Source organism: Oncorhynchus masou, chromosome 28 (assembly GCF_036934945.1).
Source record: "Oncorhynchus masou masou isolate Uvic2021 chromosome 28, UVic_Omas_1.1, whole genome shotgun sequence".
Classification (NCBI taxonomy): Eukaryota; Metazoa; Chordata; class Actinopteri; order Salmoniformes; family Salmonidae; genus Oncorhynchus; species Oncorhynchus masou.
Genome location: NC_088239.1, coordinates 48,249,257 through 48,276,487, shown reverse-complemented (window position 1 = coordinate 48,276,487; position 27,231 = coordinate 48,249,257). Strand labels below are relative to the sequence as shown.

General features: G+C 44.7%; 1 protein-coding gene across 2 annotated transcripts in view; it reads right to left on the bottom strand.

Moving 5' to 3' along the window:
- The window catches only part of LOC135517760 (poly [ADP-ribose] polymerase tankyrase-1-like), a 108,656-nt gene that overhangs the window by 38,747 nt on the left and 42,678 nt on the right, over window positions 1–27,231 (bottom strand). For both annotated transcript variants that reach the window (XM_064942344.1, XM_064942345.1), the window contains exons 4-5: window positions 13,205–13,241; window positions 7,655–7,730 (exon numbers count right to left, since the gene is read on the bottom strand). In XM_064942344.1, coding sequence (XP_064798416.1) covers window positions 7,655–7,730; window positions 13,205–13,241 — 113 coding nt within the window. The remainder of the gene's footprint in view (window positions 1–7,654; window positions 7,731–13,204; window positions 13,242–27,231) is intronic.

The window sequence follows — 27,231 nt, the reverse complement described above, 5'->3', positions numbered from 1 at the left end:
CAACCCTAAATGTAACAAACACTTGTGTGATGACGTAGTCCAGCTGGTGTCATGCAGAGACACCCAGGAACCTGAGCTACCCAATCACATGATTGATTCACTTAACTCAGAGATTCATCCTCAGCGTCTTATTCTCTCCATTGAAATTCTAAAGCCGAATATAATTCCAAAACCGATAAAGCATTTATTTTAGTCGCCCCCCTCTCTCATTTTCCCCTGCGGTACGATATGCGGAGGCGGATGTCACTTCGAAGTCAGTCCCTGAATACAGAGGCAGTGATGGTTATGACAAGCCTTGATGTTGATGAAGGTTAAGACACGGCAAAAAATGGTGAGGTTTGAGACAGGCCCGGTTCATTCATCCTCAGCACATCCCACTGTTCCGAGGGCCGTTGGAGGGACAGGATGGCAGCAGGTTGTTGAAGTAAACTGAGATGCCATTGTGCCCGGGGAGACAGGCACGTGTCTGCTCTGCTCCTCACACGTAGACAGACTGGATCTCCTCCTGAATGCTGGGCAGCTTCCGAAGGCGTTTGGCCGCATCCGGGTACTGGGTTGAGGCAAACCGGTCATTACAGGGAGCGTCTCATCTCAACGCTCCACTAAGCTTCCCGTCAGTGTCCACCCAAGGTCATTTCTTTACACACTACTGAAATGACAGAGCGGAGTTACTAACAGCAGACGCCAAGGGATAGGCATTCTACAGATTCCTCCACAGTATCAACACCAACCAGTCAGAAAAGCAAAGTAAGGATTTAGTAAATCCAGCTACATAAAAGAGGATGATCAAAAACAACTAGGGCCTATTGTTCATGCCTTGAACCTCAATCTAATAGGTGTTTCTAACAACTAACTATAACACCAGTGCTGCAGACGCCGCAATAACCTAGATTAAAACATGGCTGTTGGCAGGGGGTCCACGTATGGCTAATATCACAGGTTCGGAGTGGATTCATCATTTTACAACGTTCTCTAGAATCGCCTACGCGTCTTCCCCTCCTTGTTGTAGCCATGGAAATAGCCCAACACTGAGGACACTGCCAGGGACAGTATTTTCCATTTCCTATTGTCCCTGATCACCCCATCATCGCCAAGAGCCTTTTCTGTCCTGGGCTGCTGCAATATCCATTGTAGAAGCGAACTGTGACAAACGCAATGAATTTACAGAACAAACTGTGTTTCAGGCCATGAAGATATCGGAGGATGATAACAGCCCTTTGCTGCTTTTTTTTTACTCCGGGTGTGGATTCAACACAAAACAGAAGAAGAGAAATAGAAGAGAGACTGGTACAGCAACAGAGTCCCATGACAAATGGTGCCCGCTCGGAAAGGGCTAAAGCATTCTATTATATACTTCAACAAAATAATGCCCCTGTAAGCTGGAAATGTATGACAAATGGAAAACAGAAGACTTGAGCAGCCAAGGGCGAGCTTCTCTTCAATTCTTTCCCTGGGTTATGGAGGCGGAGGGACAGAGAAGCGAGGTGGGGGGACAGGGGCAGAGGCAGCAAATGCGAGCAGAGGATCTTTAAAACGCACATAGGCAGACCACTATGGAGATAAAAACAAGAAGCTAACTGAATGGGTTCAGGGAGCAAGTGTGATCAACTTTTTATTTATCTAGCCGAGTATCAAAGGAGAGATTAGCTGGGCATGGAATGACTAGACAGGTGAGAGCATTGAGGACTGACTGACTGTGACTCTAGTCTCTTTACGTGGGGGGGGGGGGGTTAAAGTAACACGTACTGCACTTGAGTGGTAGAATCTCAATGAAATAACCTGTGCCACAAAGTCACTTCTTAACTACCACATGCATGGCACATATCTCTGAATAAAATGCACCAACAAAACATCAGCAAGCTTAGTACATTTTCAAGTTCACTCTTCTCTCTCAAGGCGGGCCCGAGACCTTTACTTCCATTCCAGTTGAGTCGCTCATTTCTTTATTAGTTTTGACAACAGAAATTACAAGTGGAATGGGTTATGAGGACGGAGAATCCTCAGAACAGAATATCATTAGTATGCTAATCAGAATCCACACTTACAGTATTTGCATATTGCACGGAGAGATCACGCAGATGGCTCTATCTCTGGCTCACACACTCAGTTCTCCCTCTTTCTTAGGAAGAAATCAGGGCAATTTTGTGTTAGCATTAAGTTAAGTGGAGTCCAGGTAATTACAAACAGTGAGTTGCCGTGTACTAACCATCTTAAGATAGCTGAGAAGCTCACTTTTAGAGGTTAGAGTTGGAAGGGGACGAGAACACACCTGGCAGACTGGATGTAGCCTAAACACCGACAAAAAGCTCCCTTGGAAATATCTAGGAGTCCCATGAATTGCACCATGTCGGCTAAATGCTGACCTCTCACTTTCCCATAATCTCATCCATAACTCCTGGGTCTCCCTCCTAGGTAAAATACCTGTGACTCACTGGACAGTCAATTAAAGGGCTATATAGTAGCAGGGAGACAGAGCTGTGGCCTTAGGAGAGGCCAAGTAAGCCTATTCTATCTGAAAAACTCTTAAAAACACAATTATAGTACCACCCGAACGAACACACATGGGTGTTTGTCAAAATACATACTAGCACAGGAGGGTCAGAATCAAATCAAAGTATGCCAAACGGAGCACAGAGGGCACTTCTCGAATGCGTGCTCCGTTTGTACATATCTTGAAGCATGCACCGATGCAAGCGTCAACGGAAAGTATGCAAAGAAATATGACGCAACCACGTAAAAAATTACACACATTTTCTTGAAATCAATGGTGGCGATTATTTGAGCTGAAGTGAGAGAAAATACACTCCGACTTTGAATGAAATGTTGCCTATTGGCCTCCCGAGTGGCGCAGCGGTCTTAGGCACTGCGTCTCAGTGTTGCGGCATCACGACAGCCACAGCCACGGGTTCAATCCCAGGCTGTGTCACACCCAGCTGTGACTGGGAGTCCCATAATTGGTCCAGCGTCTTCCGACACATTGATGCAGCTGGCTTCCGGGTTTAGCGAGCGGGTGTTTAGTGCGGCTTGGTGGGTCATGTTAAGTAGGACGCATGACTCGAATTTCGCCTCTCCCGAGCTCGTTGGAGAGTTACAGTGATGCGACAAGATCATAATCACCAAATTGGGGAGAAAAAGATATGAAAAGTAATAAATAAATAAATAAATAATGTTGCCTATTCACCTCTCATATGTTGCCTGACTAAAATATTTTAACTTCATACCTTAATAAATACATGCTGTGTTAATTTTGGCATGGCATAAATACAAATAAAACGGAAGGTTCAGTGAATGGGTAAGTCCATAGTAAGTCAATAGGGCTAACTGGCAAGCCACAAAGAATTGTTAGCTAGCTACCCACGAAGAGTAAGCATCTACTGTACCTTGCATAACATTAGTTTTAGGTCATTTCTGCCTGTTTAACTAGATAGCTGGCTAGCTAGATTACAACGATTCACATATACAGTATATCGAGCTGATAATTCTGAAGTAAAACGTTAGCTTGGTGTACATCTTGTTTCGTCTATATTGTTGCCATTGTCCGAGCTGGAAGAAGGTTCAGTGAATGGGGCGATGCGGCGTGGGGTAATACAGTACGGGGAGTGAGAGTGTTTATTAAATGTTATGTTTTATGTGTCCTCCACACCCTTGTCCTCACAAGAACATACTCAAGAGAACTTCCTTGGAGAATGCACGTGGAGCACGAGTGTGGGGAGCATGGTAGTACGCATATCGAGAAACACCGAGGACTCAACAACCCAAAGCAATGTAACTAGCAGGAGCAAACCTCTCATCTGCCTTAGAACAGCATCTCTGAACCGACATGCTGTGCTGCCTGAGCCACAGCAACTCATTAGCACAGAGAGACTAACCGCACTGCACATTAGTGACGACTGTAAAGGAGAATACATTCTCTCTGTTCATAAACACTGAGGTCTGGGGAGCAACCAACTGGCTGGCTGGCTGGCAGGAACACTGCACCCTGCAGAGCTGTATTAGAGGGCCGTGATCTGGCAAACACAGAACCAGCCATAAACATCCACAGCGTCTAGAACAGCACTGCTCACATAAAAGGCAGAGAATTGGCCAGGGAGGTGGAGGGAGGGATGGTGGCATTTTAATTAAAAGGAAAAAGGGGTAATAAAGAAAGGGGTCTTGAGATGGAGGCTATGGCGACAATCTTTGGGAAAGCTTCATTAGCATTTTAATATGCATCATTGTGTCAGTTATTATTATCGCTGTCATCGTACCCTCACGGAAATCAATCCAAATCTAAAAGTCATTGCATGCCTCCTGAAGCAGGCAGGGACAGAATTCAGATATACAAAGCCACGGCACTGACAACCCAGCCGGTGGATGATCAGGAGTCATTGAATGCTAACGGCTTACTTAATAGCCATAACTACAACCTACACTGCTGTGGTGTAGGAATACAAAGAGCCTCACAGCGGAACCCCACACAGATCTCCAAATCCCTCTACCGGAATAATTCTAAACTATAAAAAAGGTTATTTGGATCTTGGATGCTGATTGGTTGATAGGAGTAAGTAACCACAATCCCAGGTAATGAATTGACTCAACCCCACCTACATGTACAAATTACCTCAACTAACCTGTACCCCTGCACACTGACTCTGTACTGGTACCCCATGTATATAGCCTCGTTATTGTTACTTTTATTGTGTTACTTTTTATTATTTTTTACCTTGGTTTATTTGGTAAATATTTTCTTACCTCTTCTTGAACTGCACTGTTGGCTAAGGGCTTGTAAGTAAGCATTTCACGGTAAGGTCTACACTTGTTGTAGTCGGCGCATGTGACAAATACATTTTGATTTGATAATGCCTGTTAACAGCTCCATTTGAATCAATGCGCATCCACTGTCTGACAGCCTAGCCAGGTAATTTATACACTTCATCTCCCCTGGAAAAAAAACATCTAGGCAATATTTCCCCATGCTACTACTCTAGCATTTGGTTTGCAACAGTTGAGGTTTGTCTAAAACCTGCTGTCTGCTTCTCCAATCCGTGCCATGCATATGAACGTGACAGATTCTCTGGTTATAATGAATATATCCCAAGAAACTGCAAAAGGAACAAAGGTAAAACAAACAAAAAAATGCACATAGCTTGCTGTCATTTCAGCTGCTTGATGTGATTGTGTGCTTTGGTTGGCTAGGCTAGCAAAGGAGAAAGTGCTAGTCTCATAGCAACCTTTATTGCTTAGACCAGGGGTGTCAAACTCATTCCATTGAGGGCGTTGTGTCTGTAGGTTCTTGGTTTTTCCTTTCAATTAAGTCCGAGACAACCTGGTGTGGGGAGTTCCTTACTAATTAGTGACCTTATTTCATCAATCAAGCACAAGGGAGGACAGAAAACCCGCATAGACTAGGCCCTCTGTGGAATGAGTTTGACACCTGTGGCTTAGAACGTCCATGCCAATAGAATGGATGGCCAGCCCATCTGGCTTGCAACTTCAGGATTCCTGAACTAACGACTGGCTTTTCTCAGACTATATCGTAAGGTGGAAGGATTAAATCAAACAGATTTACTAAATTAAAAAAATGAAAACATGCCGTTAAATCTGGTAAAACGCTGGTAACCGTTTTATAAAAGCAATAAGGGCCACGAACCCAGGAATTATCTTGAATAACACCCTCCTAAGGGCTGTTTCCCCGACCCTCTACTCTGCGTCAGGCAGCCCTTAGTCGGGAGTTATTCACACGATAGTTCTCAGGCCTTATTGCTAAAATATTCCCAGGAAGATAACTTTCAGAGAGAATAATGTAATGTTTGGATATGATGGATATCACAGCGTGTGGCTACACTGTACAGTCGTGGCCAAAAGCTTTGAGAAGGACACAAATATGAATTTCCACAAAGTTTGCTGCTTCAGTGTCTTTAGATATTTTTTGTCAGATGTTACTATGGAATACTGAAGTATAATTACAAGCATTTCATAAGTGTCAAAAGCTTTTACTGACAATTACATGAAGTTGATGCAAAGAGTCAATATTTGCAGTGTTGACCCTTCTTTTTCAAGGCCTCTGCAATCTGCCCTGGCATGCTGTCAATTAACTTCTGGACCACATCCTGACTGATGGCAGCCCATTTTTGCATAATCAATGCTTGGAGTTTGTCAAAATTTGTGGGTTTTTGTTTGTCCACCCACCTCTTGAGGATTGAACACAAGTTCTCAATGGGATTAAGTTCTGGGGAGTTTCCTGGCCATGGACCCAAAATATTGATGTTTTTTTCCCCCGAGCCACTTAGTTATCACTTTTGCCTTATGGCAAGGTCCTCCATCTTGCTGGAAAAGGCATTGTTCATTACCAAACGGTTCCTGGATGGTTGGGAGAAGTTGCTCTCGGAGGATGTGATGTTTTTCCTTGATGTTTTTCCTGGAGAGAAGTGGCTTCTTTGCTGCCCTTCTTGACACCAGGCCATCCTCCAAAAGTCTTCGCCTCACTGTGCGTGCAGATGCACTCACACCTGCCTGCTGCCATTCCTGAGCAAGCTCTGTACGGGTGGTGCCCCAATCCTGGAGCTGAATCAACTTTAGGAGACGGTCCTGGCGCTTGCTGGACTTTCTTGGGCGCCCTGAAGCCTTCTTCACAACAATTGAACCGCTCTCCTTGAAGTTCTTGATGATCCGATAAATGGTTGATTTAGGTGCAAATCTTACAGGCAGCAATATCCTTGCCTGTGAAGCCCTTTTTGTGCAAAGCAATGAAGAACAATGATTCCAAGCACCACCCTCCTTTTGAAGCTTCCAGACTGTTATTCGAACTCAATCAGCATGACAGAGTGATCTCCAGCCTTGTCCTCGTCAACACTCACACCTGTGTTAACGAGATAATCACTGACATGTCAGCTGGTCCTTTTGTGGCAGAGCTGAAATGCAGTGGAAATGTTTGTTTTTTGGATTCAGTTCATTTGCATGGCAAAGAGGGACTTTGCAATTAATTGCAATTCATCTTATCACTCTTCATAACATTCTGGAGTATATGCAAATTGCCATCATACAAACTGAGGCAGCAGACCCTGTGAAAATTAATATTTGTGTCATTCTCAAAGCTTTTGGCCACGACTGTAGTATCCATTGTCACTAGAATGTTGTGTCAATACTGTACTAACAATGTGTTACTTATAATCAACATACTATAGAAACTGCGTGTGGTCAAAATCTCAAAAACAAATTTAGTAGAAAAGAGAGCAGAGGTACTATCCTCAACTCTGACCTATCTATGCATTATGATTACCTTGCAGCAGACAACCGGGTATCACAAATCCTCTCATTTCCCGTATGAAAGGTCTGTGAGAAGGGATGTCGTGGCTCAGATTAAGCCTCTTCTCTGGACTGACTTGGATCCTGTAGCTTTCCCTGAGCTCAGACCAGGCCTCTAACACTGACACCTGGAACAGGACTATGACATCAAGAGGGCCACATAGCCCTCCTCACCCTGTTCCACTTGTGTTCACTTACAATTACTACCTCCGCTGGCAAAGAATGTCTCAATGCCTCTAGATTTACCTGAACTGATTGGTCCATTTCACTATGACTTAACGATTGAGTTGGAATATCATGGTTTGAGCGGGGATCGCTTGGGTAACAATGTGTGTGCAGACATGTGCGTGCTGGTGGAGCAAGCCCTTACCTTGCGGCCGTCGCTTGCGTGGCAGTTGACGTTTAACGGTGTGAGCAGGGCCATGAGCTTCTCTTCATTTCCACTCCTGCAGCGGAAGAAAACAATAGAAAATAGGGATCGAAAAAACAAAAAAAATATATACCCTGCATTAGATATACCCCAACGAGTGAGCGAGAACGAGAAATAGAAAGAGAAGGGAGGAGTGGAGGATTATCATTAACTAAAAAAGGAGAATAACAAAAGGCTAGGAGAGTAGAAAACTTGCCCAGGGAGTTGCCCAAAATGGACAGAACGGCAATCTAAACTAAAGAGCATTATTTATGTCTGCAGTCAAAACCAGTCTTTAGATGTCTGAAAACACTGGTCAAGATAGTTAGGTAACAGAAAACAACAAGAGTGAAAAACACTGACGCAGTATAAATTATTTCCTTATCCCAACAGAAACTTCCTTTTTGCCAAAGGCTACGCATGGCTGTAGAGAGATTCAGAGAGAAGGCTTCCGGATAACAGAGTCAGCAGCTCTACCTGCTGTGGAGGTCTTTCCTGTGTTCTGCTCTACCATCCCAAAACACAGCAGGACATTACACATTGAACACACACTAACAGCCGGTCCTGAAGTCTGGTCCTAAAATCTGGTCCAGAGAGATGGTCCAGTGAGGTCAGGAGACATGTAAAGCCTCAGCATCTCCTTCCAGTGTCACTGAAGCCAAGGGCCACCCTCTCCGCTCCACTCTCAGTTCTCAATGTGACTGTATGGCACTTCGAAGGATCCACAGTTAAGAGCCAGGGGGGTAAAAGACAGTCCTGAATATGAGATGGACAAAATAAAAAAACTACAGTAAGGCCCTACTACTGTGCTGGGTCTAGGTAATCCTACTCATTCTCCTCTATCCGTGTGTCTCTTCACCCTTTGGCTGTTACCAGAAGCCCTGCTGCCTGCTCTGTTCTGGATCAGGGTGGCCGTGCCAGTCAGTCTTAATGTTGGCACGCTCTGAGAGTTTATTTATTAGGGATGCCCTCTGCCTCCTGTGGTTGGTGCACGGTGCCCAGACACGGTGACGGGAGGCCTGGCCAGGATGCACTACCCTGGCAGCGGAGCCGGCCAGTCTCTGCATTACCCAGATGACGACAACTCTTTAAGGCCGTCAGAGAAAGGAAGAAAGGGATCTTTCTCCCCCCCCCACCTCTTTCTCTTTCGTTCCCCCTGTATCAACCTTTGCCAAAGTTCCTTCAGCGAAGATGCATTCATAGTCGGTGGCTTTGCTTTCTTCTGTTCCTCTCTTCTCTCCCCTCCTTCTCCTTCCGCCGGTAGACAACGCTAACTGGGCTTCAGTGAAAACAAGAGATTCTTAATTGAGATGCACAACAACATCCCAAGGTTTAGCAGAGAGTGGAGGCCACAGGATTAAAGCTAGTGTGTTTGTCAGTTTCATCTTCCTAATTACCAGGGCGCTAAGATGGAGCCCATACAGAGTAAAACTCCTGTCATAAGTCAATCAGCTATATGAGGCTCGCCCCCTCCATGACACAGACATCTCAGAAGAGCCTTATCCCTTACCACAGAATAACCAATAGCAGGCCTCGTCTTAATAAGAAGTGCTGAAAGCAAAGCCCTGGATGGATGGAGCTCCATACAGTACATGTGATTGTTGTGGACATAGTGAGTGGTACATTTACACTCCATGGCAACCCCTCTCATCATGGTTTCAACTGACTAACTGCGTTCCCAGATAATGAAGACAGAGTCTTTATAGTTCTCATGTATTCTTGTAGGGTCTGCTGGCCAAGGGCCAACAGAGGCAGGCACTTCAGTATAATGAGCTGAATGTGACATACATGCCTTGCACCGCAAGACATGTTCAGGTGGTTCAAAGCACGACTATAACAGACTTTGCTATGCTGGGGTGGTCATTGTGGGAAGGAAACTGTGTGCGTGGAGCGACCACAACTGCCATTGTGGGGCAGCCTGTATGTCCTTCATTTGTAGGAACAAGAGAGAAATCCCCTCATGTTTATAGCAGACATGACAGGAGCTCCCAGTGGGCATAGGGAGTTCGTGTTCAGGCAGCAGGAGCACCGAGAGCTGGGCGGACAGAGGGTGGGAGCACAGAGCAGGAAACCAGGGAATCTCAGCTGTTCAGATAACAGGAGGAAGACTCAGTACTGCTCCTCTTCCTCTCGCTGGGGGCTTCACTCCTTCCCAGAGTGCACCTCTCGAGGGATGGCCGTGTGAACTGTGAACCCGCTGGCCAATCAGAAACATCCATCTACCACAACGGTATTATCATGTCAGTCATAACAGCCATAGAGAGAGAGATAACCCCTACTCTGAATCCCAGCCGCATCCGGACCAGACGGTCTACCTAGTCTTCTGTTGTTATCCCTGAAGCAGGGATCATCAACTAGATTCCGCCGCAGGCCGTTTATTTGTTGTTGTTGAGCGGATGGTAGAGGGCAAGAACATAATTACGAATAATTTATAGACTGCAAATTGACCGCAAGAAGCTCAAACACATATGTTGGACTAAAACATAATAATTTTAAACCTTTGTATATGATCACGTGTCATTCGATTATGTGTGGGAATACTTGAAAACAGATGTTTTAACTTAAAATAACTTGGAGCTGACTTCCTGTTTTTTTTACAGTATTTTATGTCCAACAATGAAAAGACAAAATCGGCTTTGTCATTTTTTTTGCTCATAAAGCCACCATTTGGGGAACCCTGTCCAAAAGGGTCCTTCCATATGATTTCAATCACTTTCTGACCGCACCCCTTTTGATTTGAACTAAACCTTCCATACACGTTTGCCCATGGTAGAAGTGGTCAGAAGAATTGACTTTTTGGACGTGAATGCCAAAAGATTCAGGAGATCGAGGTTCTCAAAGTTGACCCATTTTGCATACCCCACCCTACCATGAGACATCCATGTCGTTGTCAATGAAAAAAGATAAACGGTTGAATTCGATATCATTTGAAAGCTCACAAAACGGGTTGTCAAACGATTGTATAAAAAAAAATATATACAGTACCTGTCAAAAATCAGAACTACTCATTCATCTTTATTTGGACGATTTTCTACATTTTAGAATAATAGTGACGACATCAAAACTATGAAATAACATAAGGAATCATGTAGTAACCAAAAAAGTCAAAATATATTTTAGATTCTTCAAAGTAGCCACCCTTTGCCTTGATGACAGCTTTGCAAACTCTCAGCATTGTCTCAAACAGCTTCACCTGGAATGCTTTTCCAACAGTCTTGAAGGAGTTCCCACATATGATGAGCACTTCTTGGCTGCTTTTCCTTCACTCTGCGGTCCAACTCATCCCAAACCATCTCAATTGGGTTGAGGTCAGGTGATTGTGGAGGCCAGGTCATCTGATGCAGCACTCCATCACTCTCCTTCTTGATCAAATAGCCCTTACGCAGCCTGGAGGTGTGTTGGGTCATTGTCCTGTTGAAAAACTAATGATAGTCCCACTATGCCCAAACCAGATGGGATGGTGTATCGCTGCAGAATGCAGTGGTAGCCATTGCTGGTTAAGTGTGCCTTGAATTGTAAATAAATCACAGACAGTGTCACCAGCAAAGCACCCCCACACCATAGCACCACCTCCTCCATTCTTCATGGTGGGAACCACAAATGCGGAGACCATCCGCTCAACTAATCTACGTCTCACAAATACACAGCGGTTGGAACCAAAAATCTAAAATTTGGACTCATCAGACCAAAGGACAGATTTTCACCGGTCTAATGTCCATTGCTCGTGTTTCTTGGCCCAAGCAAGTCTCTTCTTCTTATTGGTGTCCTTAAGAAGTGGTTTCTTTGCAGCAATTCGACCATAGAGGACTGATTTACGCAGTCTCGACTGAACAGTTGATGTTGAGATGTGTCTTGTTCCTTGAACTCTGAAGCATTTATTTGGGCTGCAATTCTTGAGGCTGGTAACTTCAATAAACTTATCCTCTGCAGCAGAGGTAACTCTGGGACTTCCTTTCCTGTGGTGGTCCTCATGAGAGCCAGTTTCATCATAGTGCTTGATGGTTTTTGTGACTGCACTTGAAGACACTTTAAAAGTTCTGGACATTTTCTGGATTGACTGACCCTTCATGTCTTAATGTAATGATGGACTGTCATTTCACTTTGATTATTTGAGCTGTTCTTGCCATAATATGGACTGTTGCGTTTGAGACAATCAGTTGTGTTGTGACAAGGTAGGGGTGGGTATACAGAAGATAGCCTTATTTGGTCAAAACCAAGTCCATATTATGGCAAGAACAGCTCAAATAAGCAAAGAGAAATGACAGTCCATCAGGAATTTAAGACATGAAGGTCAGTCAATCCAAGAAATGTCAAGAACTTTTAACGTTTCTTCAAGTGCAGTCACAAAAACGTTCAAGTGCTATAACGAAACTGGCCCTATGAAGACCACCACAGGAAAGGAAGACCCAGAGATATCTCTGCAGCAGAGGATAAGTACATTTGAGTAACCAGTCTCAGAAACGGATGTCTCATGGTAGGGTGGGGTATGCAAAATGGCTCAACTTTGAGGGCCTCTATCACATGAATGTTTTTGCATTCAGGTCTAAAAAGTCACTTTCTGACCACTTTACCACGGGCAAACATGTTTGGAAGGTTTTGCAGTCGGAAAGTGATTCAAATCAAATGGAGCAACCTTATATGATCCATTCTGGTTCTGCTCTGGGTCTCTGGTCGGTGAGCTAGCACCTTAACAAGGAACACAGTCCGGACTCCAGTCAGTGTGTCTTAACATAGTGTGTTCTGTGTTGATTGAATGACACGTCGCTGTCCTGCCACCCACACCAAGCAGAAGTAACAACTAACACTCTACACAGACAGGGGCCTTCCTCAATTGGATTTGCTCAACTCCTGCGTTCTCTGTCCTCTCTCGCCACCTTCTGAAAAAGGTCAAAGGTAATCGAGGAGTGGGAACGTGGACGAAAATGCTCTTGAGTGAAATGAGAAGCTCCTTCTCCACTCGCGCGTCATCAGGCCAATGACGTTTACACAAAATATATGTGTAAAGTGCTAAAAATAAATGCGTTGAGTTAGTTGTGCAAGACAGTTTATAGCTAAACGGATACGTAGCTTTCTGGTCTTTAAATGTGTGCATGCTTTTCTCCTCTGACAATACGACAGCTGATTCATAAGGTGGTGTGGCAGATATCAAAACTCTTCCGTGGTAGGAAACATTCGTGCTTCCTCGCCAAAAAGGAGGGGGGGGGGATCTTCTGTTTGCCTACTAACTAATTGACACGTTCCTTCGACCACATCGGTTTCCGGGGCACGGAAGTGAAAGGAAGGAGGAGAGCGAGGACGGACTTCTGCACAAACGAGAAAGGGCCACACAGAGTCCACGTGGGTATCCCTTCACAATAACAACCCTCCCCATGCACCAGCACTCCCAAACCACACGCTCAGCCCTTTCACAACACCTGTCTGCTAATGCCGGAGGGGAAGAGGGGAGAAGGGAGATCGAGATTAAAAGGAGGAGAGAGATGGAGAGATGATGAGAGGGGAGCTTGTACTCACCTAGCCGCCTCCAGGAGTTCGTCTTTCTTGTATTCACCTAAATGGTTGCAGAAAATCATAGTGTCAGAGACGGGCAGGGAGAGAGACGCACAGCAGCAGCACAGAGCCAGTGTCACAGTCGAGAGAGAGGCAGCTACGGCACAGAGAGAAAAGAGAGAAACACACACAGACACCGTGTGGGAGAAACACACACACACACAGTGCAGCAGAGCACCCACACATTAGACAGAGAACCTTCCTCAATGCCTGCCTATTTCTCTCTTCTTACGGCTCTCTCTCGGTTTTCTCTCTCCCCCTCCCCTCCCTCGCACATCTCTCTCTTGGCTTGGGTGGCGTAGCTCAGTGCACACCCCTTTGGCTGATGTTGACGTGACGTTGGGCAGCCTGTGCACACAGCATTATCATCCTCTAGGAGACGGCTTGTTTCAATCTTCAAATTAAACGGCTTTCTTTCTTTCTCTCACTCACACACACACATACACACACATCCAACCAACGCCGCCCATCTCTCGCTCTCCTCCTGTTTTTCTGTTAGCACAGGAGGAGGGGTTGCAGTGATAACAGAAGGGAAATAGATATCATGAACAGAAGTGGTCCCACCCTCATCCTCCCTTCTCCCTCTCATCCCTCCAACCCACAGCCCTGCCCCCGCCCCTACAGTCGAAACAAATTCCATCCCCCTCTACCTCCTTCCGACCCCCCTTGATTTGCTCCCCCCCCCCATCCCCCGTGTGTGCGCTTTCTCTGCCAGGACCTGAGGAGACTGAGGGGGAGATGGGGAACGAGGAGGAAGAATGAATAACATAATGAAAGAGGATTGGTTAAGGGTCCTGCGACAACATGCGTGGATTTGACAGGACATGCCTGAGGGGTGCCACAGAGATGGAGGGAGAGAGAGAAAGCATTCTGGAACACAAAAAGAATAGACGCAGAGTCAGACACAGTGGCTTAATTGGAGGAGTCCTTTGTTTCCATTCCAACAGCCGGGGATGTGGAGACAGGGAGGGAGGCTGCCTGGTGTTAAGATCAGAACACACAGAATACATCCGGGAGGGGGAGGGGGGGGGCTCTGGGGGCTGGCTGGGGTTAGAAGACTATGGCTGGGATGGACTCCCATACAAAGAGAGGGGACATGTCTAGGCAGGCTTTTAGGTCTCTATGGACATAATACATTTATTAACTCAGAGACATATGGGCAGCAAGATCAAACAAACAACACCCCCTCCTCTCCTGAGATAAAGCAAGGCAGAGGAGAGCACACACACCATCTTTCCTCGCCCTGTGTTCTTAGTGTTGATGTCCCTGCACTCAGTAACCCTCCCTAATTTTTGACTGGCAGCTGACGAGGACATAGTGATAGACTGACTGGAATGGCCGGACCCTAGAGGGCAGTTCATGGATGCCATGAATTACATTGTGTTTCTGTGGGGGAGTAGGCTGTGTGTATGTATATTCGGGGTACGGTTGCCTCAGTCAATATCAAACAGAAGTAATTCTCATCTGAGGCATGCATGCGGTGCTCCCATCCATCTTTGCCAGAGCAGTGGTTGGTTTCCTCTGTCTCTGCTGTGGTGTGCCTGACTGCCTGTACTCTGACTCAGATTGGATCATTCTAACAGATATGACATTATCGACAGGGAGGAGAGGATATAAAAACAGCAAATGGCGAGGCAGAAATTAGCACGGCGTCTAGGGCTGAACCCAGTCGACTGACTGGTCGATTGTTTGGTCAATAGGCTGTTGGTTCGACCAATATTTATTTTTTAAAGTCGAGCAGCAATTATATATATATATATATTTTTTTATGCCACGAGACACCGATCTGATTCACACATGTCTCAGTGGACTAATCGATTGTAGGCCGTGGGAGGTCACACCGGTATCACCAGTAGTACATTTACTGTTAATTCCCATCATTTCAAATCTACAATGTTTGGTTAAGGTCATTTCTGTTAATGCATTGAAAAAAATGATTATTACCGTCTTTTACCGTTCTCATTGTCCGGAGTGGACACGTTGTTTAAGGACCACACAACCTAGGCTACGCTTATGAGGAACAAGTTTTGGTTTATCTCATTCCATTTATGAGTTGTCAATTCATTCAATGTATTTTATTTGTAGCGCTCCGGTAAAATGTTGAGTAAGGACCTGTACCAGATTATGCATAGCAGTAGGCCTAGGCTACCTGGCCTGCGCGCAAATGTAGGCCTATAAATGATAAATGTGCCCATTTGGGAATCTGATAGTATTTTTGATCGTCTTAACTCACCACCACTGTGGAACATGAGTCATTTTTTCTTCACCTCAAACAGCAAGTAAACAAAGGTCTGTTTTTACATCTATTGAGAAAGACAACAAACAACAAACAAAAAAATCCATCTCTCTTTCAATCACTCGGTGTGAAAGGGAGAAAAATGTGTATGTTCTGATCCGGTTGATTACTTCTTATCCTTTGCACAAATAGCCTACAGGTCTGTCTATCTGGAGCTCACTGGCACGGGAAACTCTGAGGGCCCAGAATGTTTTATACAGTTCCTAGGGTGAGCTTCAGGCCAGACCAAGTTGACACAATATTTCAAGTTCCTTGTAGACATGCCATGCATAGCCAATGTGATTAATAGGATATTCATTTTTTAAATCTGGATGTTTTCTACCTGCAAGTTCCAACGTTTTTATTTGTTGGCTTTTGTTAGCAATTTTTACATAGCTGGCAATGGTAATAGAAGTTACTTTTAGAATTTTGAATAACCACAAAGATTTTGAGATTCAAAGACTTTATTATAAATGAAATGACTGTTCCACAAAAATCATAACTGGCACGCAGATCAGTAGAAATGGTCAAAGATAAATTGGCACTCCAACAGGAAAAGGTTGCTGACCCCTGGTGTAGCCTGGGGTCAGCTGTCAATTATATGCTGTCAATTATATGCATATTCTAGCATCTGGTCCTGAGAAATAGGCCATTTACTTTGGGAACATTATTTTTCCGAACATAAAATAGTGCCCCCTAGCTTCAAGAGGTTAATTAACTAGTAAATAGTGGCCTACAGCAAAGTGTGTTTAAATAATTTCTAACTTAACAATTTCCGCTAGTTAGTTTTTGCTTCCATGTGGGTTTTAGCTTGCTTGAGACTGCTAACTGAGGAGTGTTAATTCACCTGTTTCCATACATGTCAAATTTTAAAACATTTCTTACAAAGGAGTTGTTTAATCTAACTGCTTAACGAAACTCAGCAAAAAAAGAAACATCCTCTCACTGTCAACTGCATTTCTTTTCAGCAAACTTAACATGTGTAAAAATGTGTATGAACATAAGACTCAACAATAGAGACGAACTGAACAAGTTCCACAGACATGTGACTAACAGAAATGGAACATTGTGCCCCTGAACAAAGGGGAGGGGGGGGTCAAAATCAAAAGTAAGAGTCAGTATCTGGTGAGGCCACCAGCTGCATTAAGTACTGCTGTGCATCTCCTCCTCATGGACTGCACCAGATTTGCCAGATCTTGCTGTGAGATGATGCCCCACTCTTCCACCAAGAAACCTGAAAGTTCCCTGACATTTCTGGGGGAAATGTCCCCAGATGTGCTCAATGGGATTGAGATCCAGGCTCTTTGCTGGCCATGGCAGAACACTGACATTCCTGTCTTGCAGGAAATCACTCACAGAACGAGCAGTATGGCTGGTGGCATTGTCATGCTGGAGAGTCATGTCAGGAAGAGCCTGCTAGAAGGGAACCACATGAGGGAGGAGGATGTCTTCCCTGTAATGCACAGCAGTGAGATTGCCTGCAATGACAACCAGCTCAGTCCGATGAAGCTGTGACACACCGCCCCAGACCATGACAGACCATCCACCTCCAAATCGATCCCGCTCCAGAGTACAGTCCTCAGTGTAACACTTATTCCTTCGACGATAAACATGAATCTAACCTTCACCCTTGGTGAGACAAAACCACAACTCGTCAGTGAAGAGCACTTTTTGCCAGTCATGTCTGGTCCAGTGACGGTGGGTTTGTGTCCATAGGCAACGTTGTTGCCGGTGATGTCTGGTGAGGACCTGCCTTACAACAGGCCTACAAGCCCACAGTCCAGCCTCTCTCAGCCTATTGCGGACAATCGGAAGGCAGTCATCAATGACCTTGGACCACAGAAGGTATTTGCACTGGTGACAGACAATGCTGTGAACATGAAGGCTGCTTGGTCTAAAGTGGAGGAGGCCTACCCTCACATCACACCCATTGGCTGTGCTGCTCATCAGGTAGTTCCTGGTGTAACTCAAGCAGTTGTTGTTGCCATCCTATACCTGTCCCGCAGGTGTGATGTTCGGATATACCGATCCTGTGCAGGTGTTAGACATGGTCTGCCACTGCGAGGACGATCCGCTGTCCGTCCCGTCTACCTGTAGCGCCGTCTTAGGCATCTCACAGTACGGACAATTTATTGCCCTGGCCACATCTGCAGTCCTCATGCCTCCTTGCAGCATGCCTAAGGCACGTTCACACAGATGAGCAGGGATCCTGGGCATCTTTATTTTGGTGTTTTTCAGAGTCAGTAGAAAGGCCTCTTTAGTGTCCTAAGTTTCCATAACTGTGACCTTAATTGCATACCGTCTGTAAGCTGTTAGTGTCTTAACGGCCGTTCCACAGGTGCATGTTCATTAATTATTTATGGTTCATTGAACAAGCATGGGAAACAATGTTTAAACCCTTTACAATAAAGATCTGTGGAGTTATTTGGATTTTTACGAATTATCTTTGAAAGACAGGGCCCTGAAGTGCTGAGTTAATTTATTTGTAAATGTATTTTTTTATTTTTTTTACCATTTCTAGTCTTTACAGAAAAATGCCACGGGCACTATCTGATGTGTGGAGACATTTCACTGCAGCTAATGTAGATGGAAAAGCTTTGTACATTTGCAAATACTATGCCAAATCATATGTGAAGAACGCAATAAAGATGCAGAATCATCTGGCCAAGTGCATAAAGTTCCCTCGGAGCTCACAACAAGCAACCTCTGTCAAAAGTCCCTCTACTTCTATTCGAGGTGAAAGTTATGAATCAGACACCTTTTCGATGGCAACAGCTCATGGTGCTCCTGGAATCAGAAGTTTTGACTCAATGGAGGAACATAGTCAGAGAAATGTTGATTAATGTCTTGCTCGAGATGTGTATGCAACTGGTTAACCTCTGACGCTCACAGGCCATGTGTATTGGAAGGGATTTCTGAATGCTCTTCGCCCAGCATACACCCCTCCAACCAGACATGCTTTATCTACTCATTTGCTGGATGCAGAGTTCAACAGAGTTCAAGTGAAGGTCAAGCAAATCAGAGAAAGCTGACAGTATTGCAATCATCTCTGATGTTTGGCCAAATGTTTGTGGGCAAGGAATAATTAACTAATCTCCACACCCCAACCAGTATTCTAAAAGAGCACAGACACAAGAGACAACAGACACACCTGTCTCTATATTGCAGATGAGCTGAAGGCAGTCATCAATGACCTTGGACCACAGAAGGTATTTGCACGGGTGACAGACATTGCTGCGGACATGAAGGCTGCTTGGTCTACCCTCACATCACACCCATTGGCTGTGATGCTCATGCATTGAATCTGCTCCTCAAGGACGGCATGGCACTGAAAACAATGGATAAACACAAGAGAGCCAAGGAAACGGTTAGGTATGTGAAAGGTCATCAAGTTATAGCAGCAATCTACCTCACCAAGCAAAGTGAGAAGAATAAGAGAACCACATTGAAGCTGCCCAGCAACACCCGTTGGGGTGGTGTCGTCATCATGTTTGACAGTCTCCTGGAGGGGAAGGAGTCTCTCCAAGAAATGGCCATATCACAGTCTGCCGATATGGACAGCCCCATCAAGAGGATCCTCCTGGATGATGCATTTTGGGAGAGAATGGTAAGCAGCCTGAAACTCCTGAAACCTAATAGCAGTAGCCATTGCATGGATTGATCGAGACGATGCCATCCTGCCTAATGTTCAGACTCTGCTTGCAGATGTAAGAGAAGAAATCCGTATTGCCTTGCCCACTTCACTGTTGCTCCAAGCAGTGGAAACTGCAGTTCTGAAATACATCAAAAGGCGTGAAGACTTCTGCCTGAAGCCGCAACATATATGCCGCAACGTACATGCTGGACCCCAAGTATGCTGGCGAGAGCATCCTATTCCCTTTTGTTGTTCAGCGAAATCATCCCATGTGAAGAGTCAACTCATTTAATTAAAGTTACATTCGTAACTAAATACTCTATTTTATGTATTTAATAATTTGCAATTATGTCTACTTATGATAAGGTATAAGGTTTATGTTTGTCTCCATATATATGGTAAATATATCTAATGCAAAAAACATTTACATTTAAATGGTATTAATATTTATTTGCATATATTCCCGTTAATTCCCACTGAAAGTTTCCACCTCTGAATATTCCCAAAATGTGCAACCCTACTCATGAGTCATTTGTGTGTCTTAATAATTTAATCAAAGTGTGCTTAAAGCATCAGACACGCTTGGTAGCCTAAAGTGCATTCGGAAAGTATTCAGACCCCTTCCCTTTTTCCACATTGTATTACATTACAGCCTTATACTAGGATACAATTATTTTTTCCCTCATCAATCTACACACAATACCCCATAATGACAAAGTAAACCGTTTTTTAGAAATGTTTCCACAAAATAATTAGTAAATGAAAAACCTTATTTACATAAGTATTCAGACCCTTTGCTATGAAGCTCAAAACTGAGCTTAGGTGCAACCTGTTTCCATTGATCATCCTTGAGAAGCTTCTACAACTTGGAGTCCACCTGTGTTAAATTCAATTGATTGGACATGATTTGGAAAGGTCCCACAGTTGACACTGCAAAAAACAAGCCATGAGGTCGAAGGCATTGTCCGTATAGCCTTTATGATAGAGTGGCCAGGCGGAGGCCACTCCTAAGTAAATGGGCACATGACAGGCCACTTAGAGCTTGCCAAAAAGCATCTAAAGACTCTCAGACCATTAGAAAAAATAATGATGATGAAACCCAGATTTAAATTGTTTGGCCTGAAAGCCAAAGGTCACATCTGGAGGAAACCTGGCACAATCCCTACAGTGAAGCATAGTGGTGGCAGCATCATGCTTGGAGGATGTTTTTCAGTGGCAGGGACTCGGAGACTAGTCAAGATCGAGGGAAAGATGAATGGCGCAAAGTACAGAGAGATCCTTGATGAAATCCTGCTCCAGAACGTGCAGGACCTCAGACTGAGGCATGTACCTTCCAACAGGAAAACGACCCAAAGCACACAGCCAAGAAAACGCAGGAGTGGCTTCAGGACAAGTGTCCTTAAGTGACCCGGACTTGCACACGAGCGGACTTGCACACAAGCGGCGGTAACTCACCAGAACTTCCAGAATTACAACCAGGATTACGACTTCCCTGGAGCGGATCCCTTGTGTCCCCAGAGCAATTTAACTTATTCCAGAGGCGGACCCAAACCAAAGCCGGCAAAGGAGAGGTACTCGAGACGGTCTTCTGGTTCAAGTTAGGAAGCATGCACACCACCCACCGCTCCCGTGTATTTTACATGCTAATGTGCAATCTCTGGATAAAAAAATTTATGAGCTCTTGGTGGGAGTTGCTTTTCAGAGAGACACCGGGGATTGTAACATACTCTGCTTCACGGAAACATGACTCTCTCGAGATACACTGTTTGACTCTGTAAAGCCAGTTGGGTACACAGTACATTGCGCTGACAGGAACAAACATCTCTCCGGGAAGCAGAAGGATGGAGGTATATGTTTTATGATTAACGACTTATGATGTAAATGTGATAACATACAGGAACTCAAGTCCTTCTTTTCACCCGACCTAGAATATCTCACAATCAAATGCCAACCATACTATCTCCAGAGAGAATTTTCATCAATAATAACCAAAGCGTTCTAAATGCACCCCCCAAGCAGATACCACGACAGCCTCAAAGAAATCCACTGGACTTTACACAAACTGGAAAGCACATATCCTGAGGTTGCATTTATTGTAGCTGGGAATTTTTACTATAATTAAATGTCAGGAATTCTGAAAAACTGAGTTTAAATCTATTTGGCTAAGGTGTATGTAAACTTCCAACCGTATGTGGCATGGTCTACAGACAATCATGGATTATAAAAGGAAAACCAGCCACGCGGCGGACACCGATGTCTTCCGGACAGGCTGAACACCTTCTTCGCTCGCTTTGAGGATAATACAGTGCCACCGACTGCGGGCTCCCCTTCTCCGTGGCCGACGTGAGTAAGACATTTAAGTGCATTAACCCTCGCAAGGCTGCCGGCCCAGATGGTATCCCTAGCCGCTTCAGAGCACGCGCAGACCAGATGGCTATATTCAATTTCTCTATATTCAATCTCTCCCTTTCCAAGTCTGTAGTCCCCACATGCTTCAAGATGGCCACCATTGTCCCTGCCACCCTAGACCTACTTCGATTTGCTTACCGCCCCAATAGATCCAGACGATGCAATTGCCATCACAGTGCACTGTCCCATCTGGATAAGAGGCATGCCTATGTAAGAATGCTGTTCATTGACTATTGCTCAGCATTCAACATTATAGTAACCCTCCAAGCTCATCATCAAGCTTGAGGCATTGGGTTTGAACCCTGCCCTGTACAACTGGCTCCTGAACTTCCTGACGGGTCGCCCACAGGTGGTTATGGTAGGAAACAACATCTCTTAGCTGATCCTCAACACAGTGGCGCCACAAGGATGTGTGCTCAGCCCCCTCCTGTACTCCCTGCTCACCCATAACTGAAGCGTGACAGTGCCTCTTCAACCTCAGGAGGCTAAAGAAATTTGGCTTAACATCTAAAACCCTCACAAAAGTTTACAGATGCACAATTGAGAGCAGCCCTGTCGGGCTGTATCACCGCCTGGCACGGCAACTGCACCACCCACAACTGCAAAGCTCTCCAGAGGGTGGTGCTGTCTGCCCAACCCATCACCGGGGGCAAACTTCCCGCCCTCCAGGACACCAACAGCACCCGATGCCACAGGAAGGCAAAAAATATCATCAAGGACATCAACCACCTGAGACACAGCCTGTTCAGCCCACTATCATCCAGAAGGCGAGGTCAGTACAGGTGGATCAAAGTTGGGACCGAGAGACTGAAAAACATTCATATGTATATACTGTATTATATTCTATACTACACCACTGACTGTTAAACAGCCATCTCCAGCACATCAGAGGCTGCTGCCTGCAGACACAGATTAGGAATCACAGGCCACTTTAATAATGTCTCCGTATCTTGCATTACTTAGCTCATATGTGTAAACTGTACTCTATAACATTCTACGGTATCTTAGTCACATGAATTGTGTGTAAATATTGCATCACCCATCTCATATGTACATACTGTACTCTATACTATGCCACTGTATCTTAGTCCAATGCTGCTCTGACGTATCTGTATATACATTCTTAATCCATTCCTTACTTAGATTTACGTGCATTTTGGGTTTATGTTGTGAAACTGTTGGATATTACTGCACTGCCGGCGCTAGACGCACAAGAATTTCGCTACACTCGCAATAACATCTGCAAAACACGTGTATGTGACCAATAACATTTCATTTGATTTGAACAAGTAGGTGGTCTCGGCATGTTAAGAGTTTCTGGCAAAACTATCACGACATTGACTAATTAATATGCAGTTGGTAAGGGAAACTTTACAACAAAAAGCAACCATAGTCTATGAAGTCTGTGCAATTGACAGTGTGTGTGTGTAAGTACAATGGTGCGCATGTCTGTGTGTATTCTACAACAATGCTGACTACAGGGAGACCGAGAGGACAGGGCAAAAGCTCAGGACACTGCTACCATCCACCTCTGCCGGCTTGCATGCAAATCTCCCACCACAGAGCAGAGTGGCTCTGTGCTGTGGATGTTCCCTCTGACAGCAGCACAGCAGTCAGTGCTTCTCCCTCCACAGTCTGGGAGAGCATGTGTCTAATAACAGCACTATAGAGACTAAGTGACCTTACTGAAACAGACAGCTCCACTGATGATGCTGCCGCTGCTGACAGAACCATGAGTCTCTTCAGTCCACCTTATACTACGGTGTGTGTGTGTGTGTGTGTGTGTGTGTGAGAGAGACTGTCTGTGTGTGTGTGAGAATGTCTGTGTGTGAGACTGTCTGTGTGTGAGACTGTCTGTCCGTCCGTCCGTCCGGTGTGGTGTGTGTGTGTTTCCCGCGAGTCTTTTGGGGTACAAACTAGCACAATGACCAGGAATATGACTTTCCCAAAGTGGATGCTTTGTCTGCACCTCCCACCTTCCTCACACGCGAAAGTATTTTCTCCCAAGAGAACTCTCCTCGGTTATAGTCACAGATGTGTATATCCCTCCGGCAAGCGGATACCAAGACGACCATTAAGGAATTTCACTGGACTTTATGCAAGCTGGAAACCATATATCATGAGGCTGAGTTTATTGTAGCTGGGGATCTTAAAAAAGCAAATTTGATGCTACCTAAATTCTATCAGCATTTCGATTGCAGTACACAAGCGAGTAACATGCTCGACCATTGCTATTCTAACTTCTGCGATGCATACAAGGCCCTCCCCCACCGTACTTTTGGCAAGTCGGACCATGACTCCATCTTGTTGCTCCCCTCCTATAGACAGAAACTAAAACAGGAAGCGCCCGTGCTTAGGTCTATCCAACATTGGTCTGACCAATCGGATTCCATGCTTCAAGATTGATTCGATCACATGGACTGGGATATGTTCCCGGGTAGCCTCAGACAATAACATTGACGTATTTTATAAGTTTATAAGGAAGTGTATTGGAGATGTTGTACTTGAGGTCGACCGATTATGATTTTTCAACACCGATACCGATTATTGGAGGGCCTAGAAAAAGCTGATACCAATTAATCGGACGATTTTTATTTATATATTTGTAATGATGACAATTACAACAACATTGAATTAACACTTATTTTAACTTATTAATATAATACATCAATAAAATCAATTTAGTCTCAAATAAATAATGAAACATGTTCAATTTGGTTTAAATAATGTAAAAACAAAGTGTTGGAGAAGAAAGTAAAAGTGAAATATGTGCCATGTAAAAAAGCTAACGTTTTAAGTTCCTTGCTCAGAACATCAGAACATGAGAACATATAAAAGTTGGTGGTTCCTTTTAACATCCGTTTTTAATATTCCCAGGTAAGATGTTTTAGGTTGTAGTTATTATAGGAATTATGACTATTTCTCTCTATACCATTTGTATTTCATATACTTTTGACTATTGGATGTTCTTATAGGCATTATAGTATTGCCAGCTTAATCTCGGGAGTTGATAGGCTTGAAGTCATAAACAGCGCAATGCTTGAAGCACAGCGAAGAGCTGCAGGCAAATGCAGGAAAGTGCTCTTTGAATGAATGCTTACGAGCCTGCTGCTGCCTACCAGCGCTCAGTCAGATTGCCCTATCAAATATCAAATCATAGACTTAATTATAATAACACAAAGAAATAGGAGTCTTAGGTCATTAATATGGTCAAATCCGTAACCTATCATTTTGAAAACAAAAAGTTTATTCTTTCAGTGAAATACGGAACCGTTCAGTATTTTATCTAACGGGGGGCATCCCGAAGTCTAAATATTGCTGTCACATTGCACAACCTTCAATGTTATGTCATAATTATGATTCTGGCAAATTAATTACGGTCTTTGTTCGGAAGAAATGGTTTCACACAGTTCGCAACGTGCCAGAAGGCCCAAAATGCTGCATATACCCTGACACTGCTTGCACAGAACGCAATCAAAGTGACACAATTTGCCTAGTTAAAAGACATTCATGTCAGCAGGCAATATTAACTAAATATGCAGGTTTAAAAATATATACTTGTGTATTGATTTTAAGAAAGGCATTCATGTTTATGGTTAGGTACACATTGGTGCAACGAAAGTGCTTTTTTCGCGAATGCGCTTGTTAAATCATCACCCGTTTGGCGAAGTAGGTTTTGATCCGATGATAAATTAACACGCACCGCATCGATTATATGCAACGCAGGACAAGCTAGATAAACTAGTAATATCATTAACCATGTGTAGTTAACTAGTGATTATGTTAAGATTGATTGTTTTTTGTAAGAGGAGTTTAATGCTAGCTAGCAACTTACCTTGGCTCCTCGCGTAACAGGTAGTCAGCCTGCCACGCAGTCTCCTCGTGGAGTGCAATGTAATTGGTCATAATCGCGAGAACGTGGATTAGCAATTCAGCGGCTCAGACAAGAGAAGTATGTGGCAGGGTCTACAAACAATCGCAGATTACAAAAAGAAAACCAGCCCTGTCGCAGATATCGACGTCTTGCTCCCAGACAAATTAAACGACTTCTTTGCACGCTCTGAGGACAATACAGTGCAACCGACACAGCCCGCTACCAAAGACATGGTTCTCCTTCTCTGTGGCCGACGTGAGTAAAACATTTAAACGTGTTAACCCTCGCAAGGTTGCCGACCCAGATGGCATCCCTAGCCGCGTTCTCAGAGCATGCACAGCCCAGCTGGCTGGTGTGTTTATGGACATATTCAATCAATCCCTATCCCAGTCTGCTGTCCCCACATGCTTCAAGATGGCCACCATTGTTCCTGTTCCCAAGAAAGCTAAGATAACTGAACTAAATGACTATGCTTTGAGAGACATGTCAAGGATCATATCACCTCCACCCTACCCATCACCCTAGACACACTCCAATATGCTTACAGCCACAATAGGTCCACAGACGACGCAATCGCCATCCCACTGCCCTATCACATCTGGACAGGAATACCTATGTAAGAATGCTGTTCATTGACTACAGCTCAGTATTCTACACCATAGTACCCTCCAAACACATCATTAAGCTTGAGACCCTGAGTCTCGACCCCGCCATGTGCAACTGGGTCCTGGACTTCCTGACGGGCCGCCCACAGGTGGTGAATGTAGGAAACAACATCTCCACTCCACTGATTGTCAACACTGGGGCCCCATAATTGTGCATTCTCAGCCCCCTCCAGTACTCCCTGTTCACCCATTACTGCGTGGCCATGCACGCCTCCAACTCAAATCATCAAGTTTGCAGACGACACTACAGTGTTGGGCTTGATTACCAACAACAGCGAGAAGGCCTACAGGGAGGAGGTGAGGGTCCCCGGAGCGTGGTGTCAATAAAATAACCTCTCACTCAATGTCAGCAAAACAAGAGATGATCGTGGACTTCAGGGGCCAGCAAAGGGAGCACCACCCTATCCACATCGACGGGACAAGCAGTGGAGAAGGTGGAGCGTTTTTAAATTCATTGTGCACATATCACCGACAAACAAATGGCCCACGCGCACAGGCAACAGTGCCTCTTCCACCTCAGGAGGCTGAAAAAATTTGGCTCATCACCAAAACTCAGGTGCCCAATTGAGAGCATTCTGTCGGGCTGTATCAAGCCTGGTACGGCAACTGCACCGCCCACAACCGCAAAGCTCTCCGGAGGGTGATGCGGTCTGCACAAAGCATCACCGGGGGAAAACTACCTGCCCTCCAGGGCACCTACAACACACAGGAAGACAAAAAAGATCATCAAGGACAACAACTACCCAAGCCACTACCTGTTTACCCCACTTCCATCCAGACGGTGAGGTCAGTACAGGAGCATCAAAGCTGGGACCGAGAGACTGACAAACAGCTTCTATCTCAAGGCCATCAGATTGTTAAACAGCCACCACAAGCACAGAGAGGCGGCTGCCTACCTACAGACTTGATATCATTGGCCACTTTAATAAATGGTACACTAGTCACTTTAAGAATGTTCACATATCTCGTATTACTCATCTCATATGTATATACTGTATCCTTCACCATCTATTCTTTACCGTCGCATCTTAGCCACTCTGTCACTGCTCACTTTATACTTATACATTCTTATCCCATTCCTTTACTAGATTGTATGTATTAGGTTTTGTTGTGGAATTGTTAGCTATTACCCGT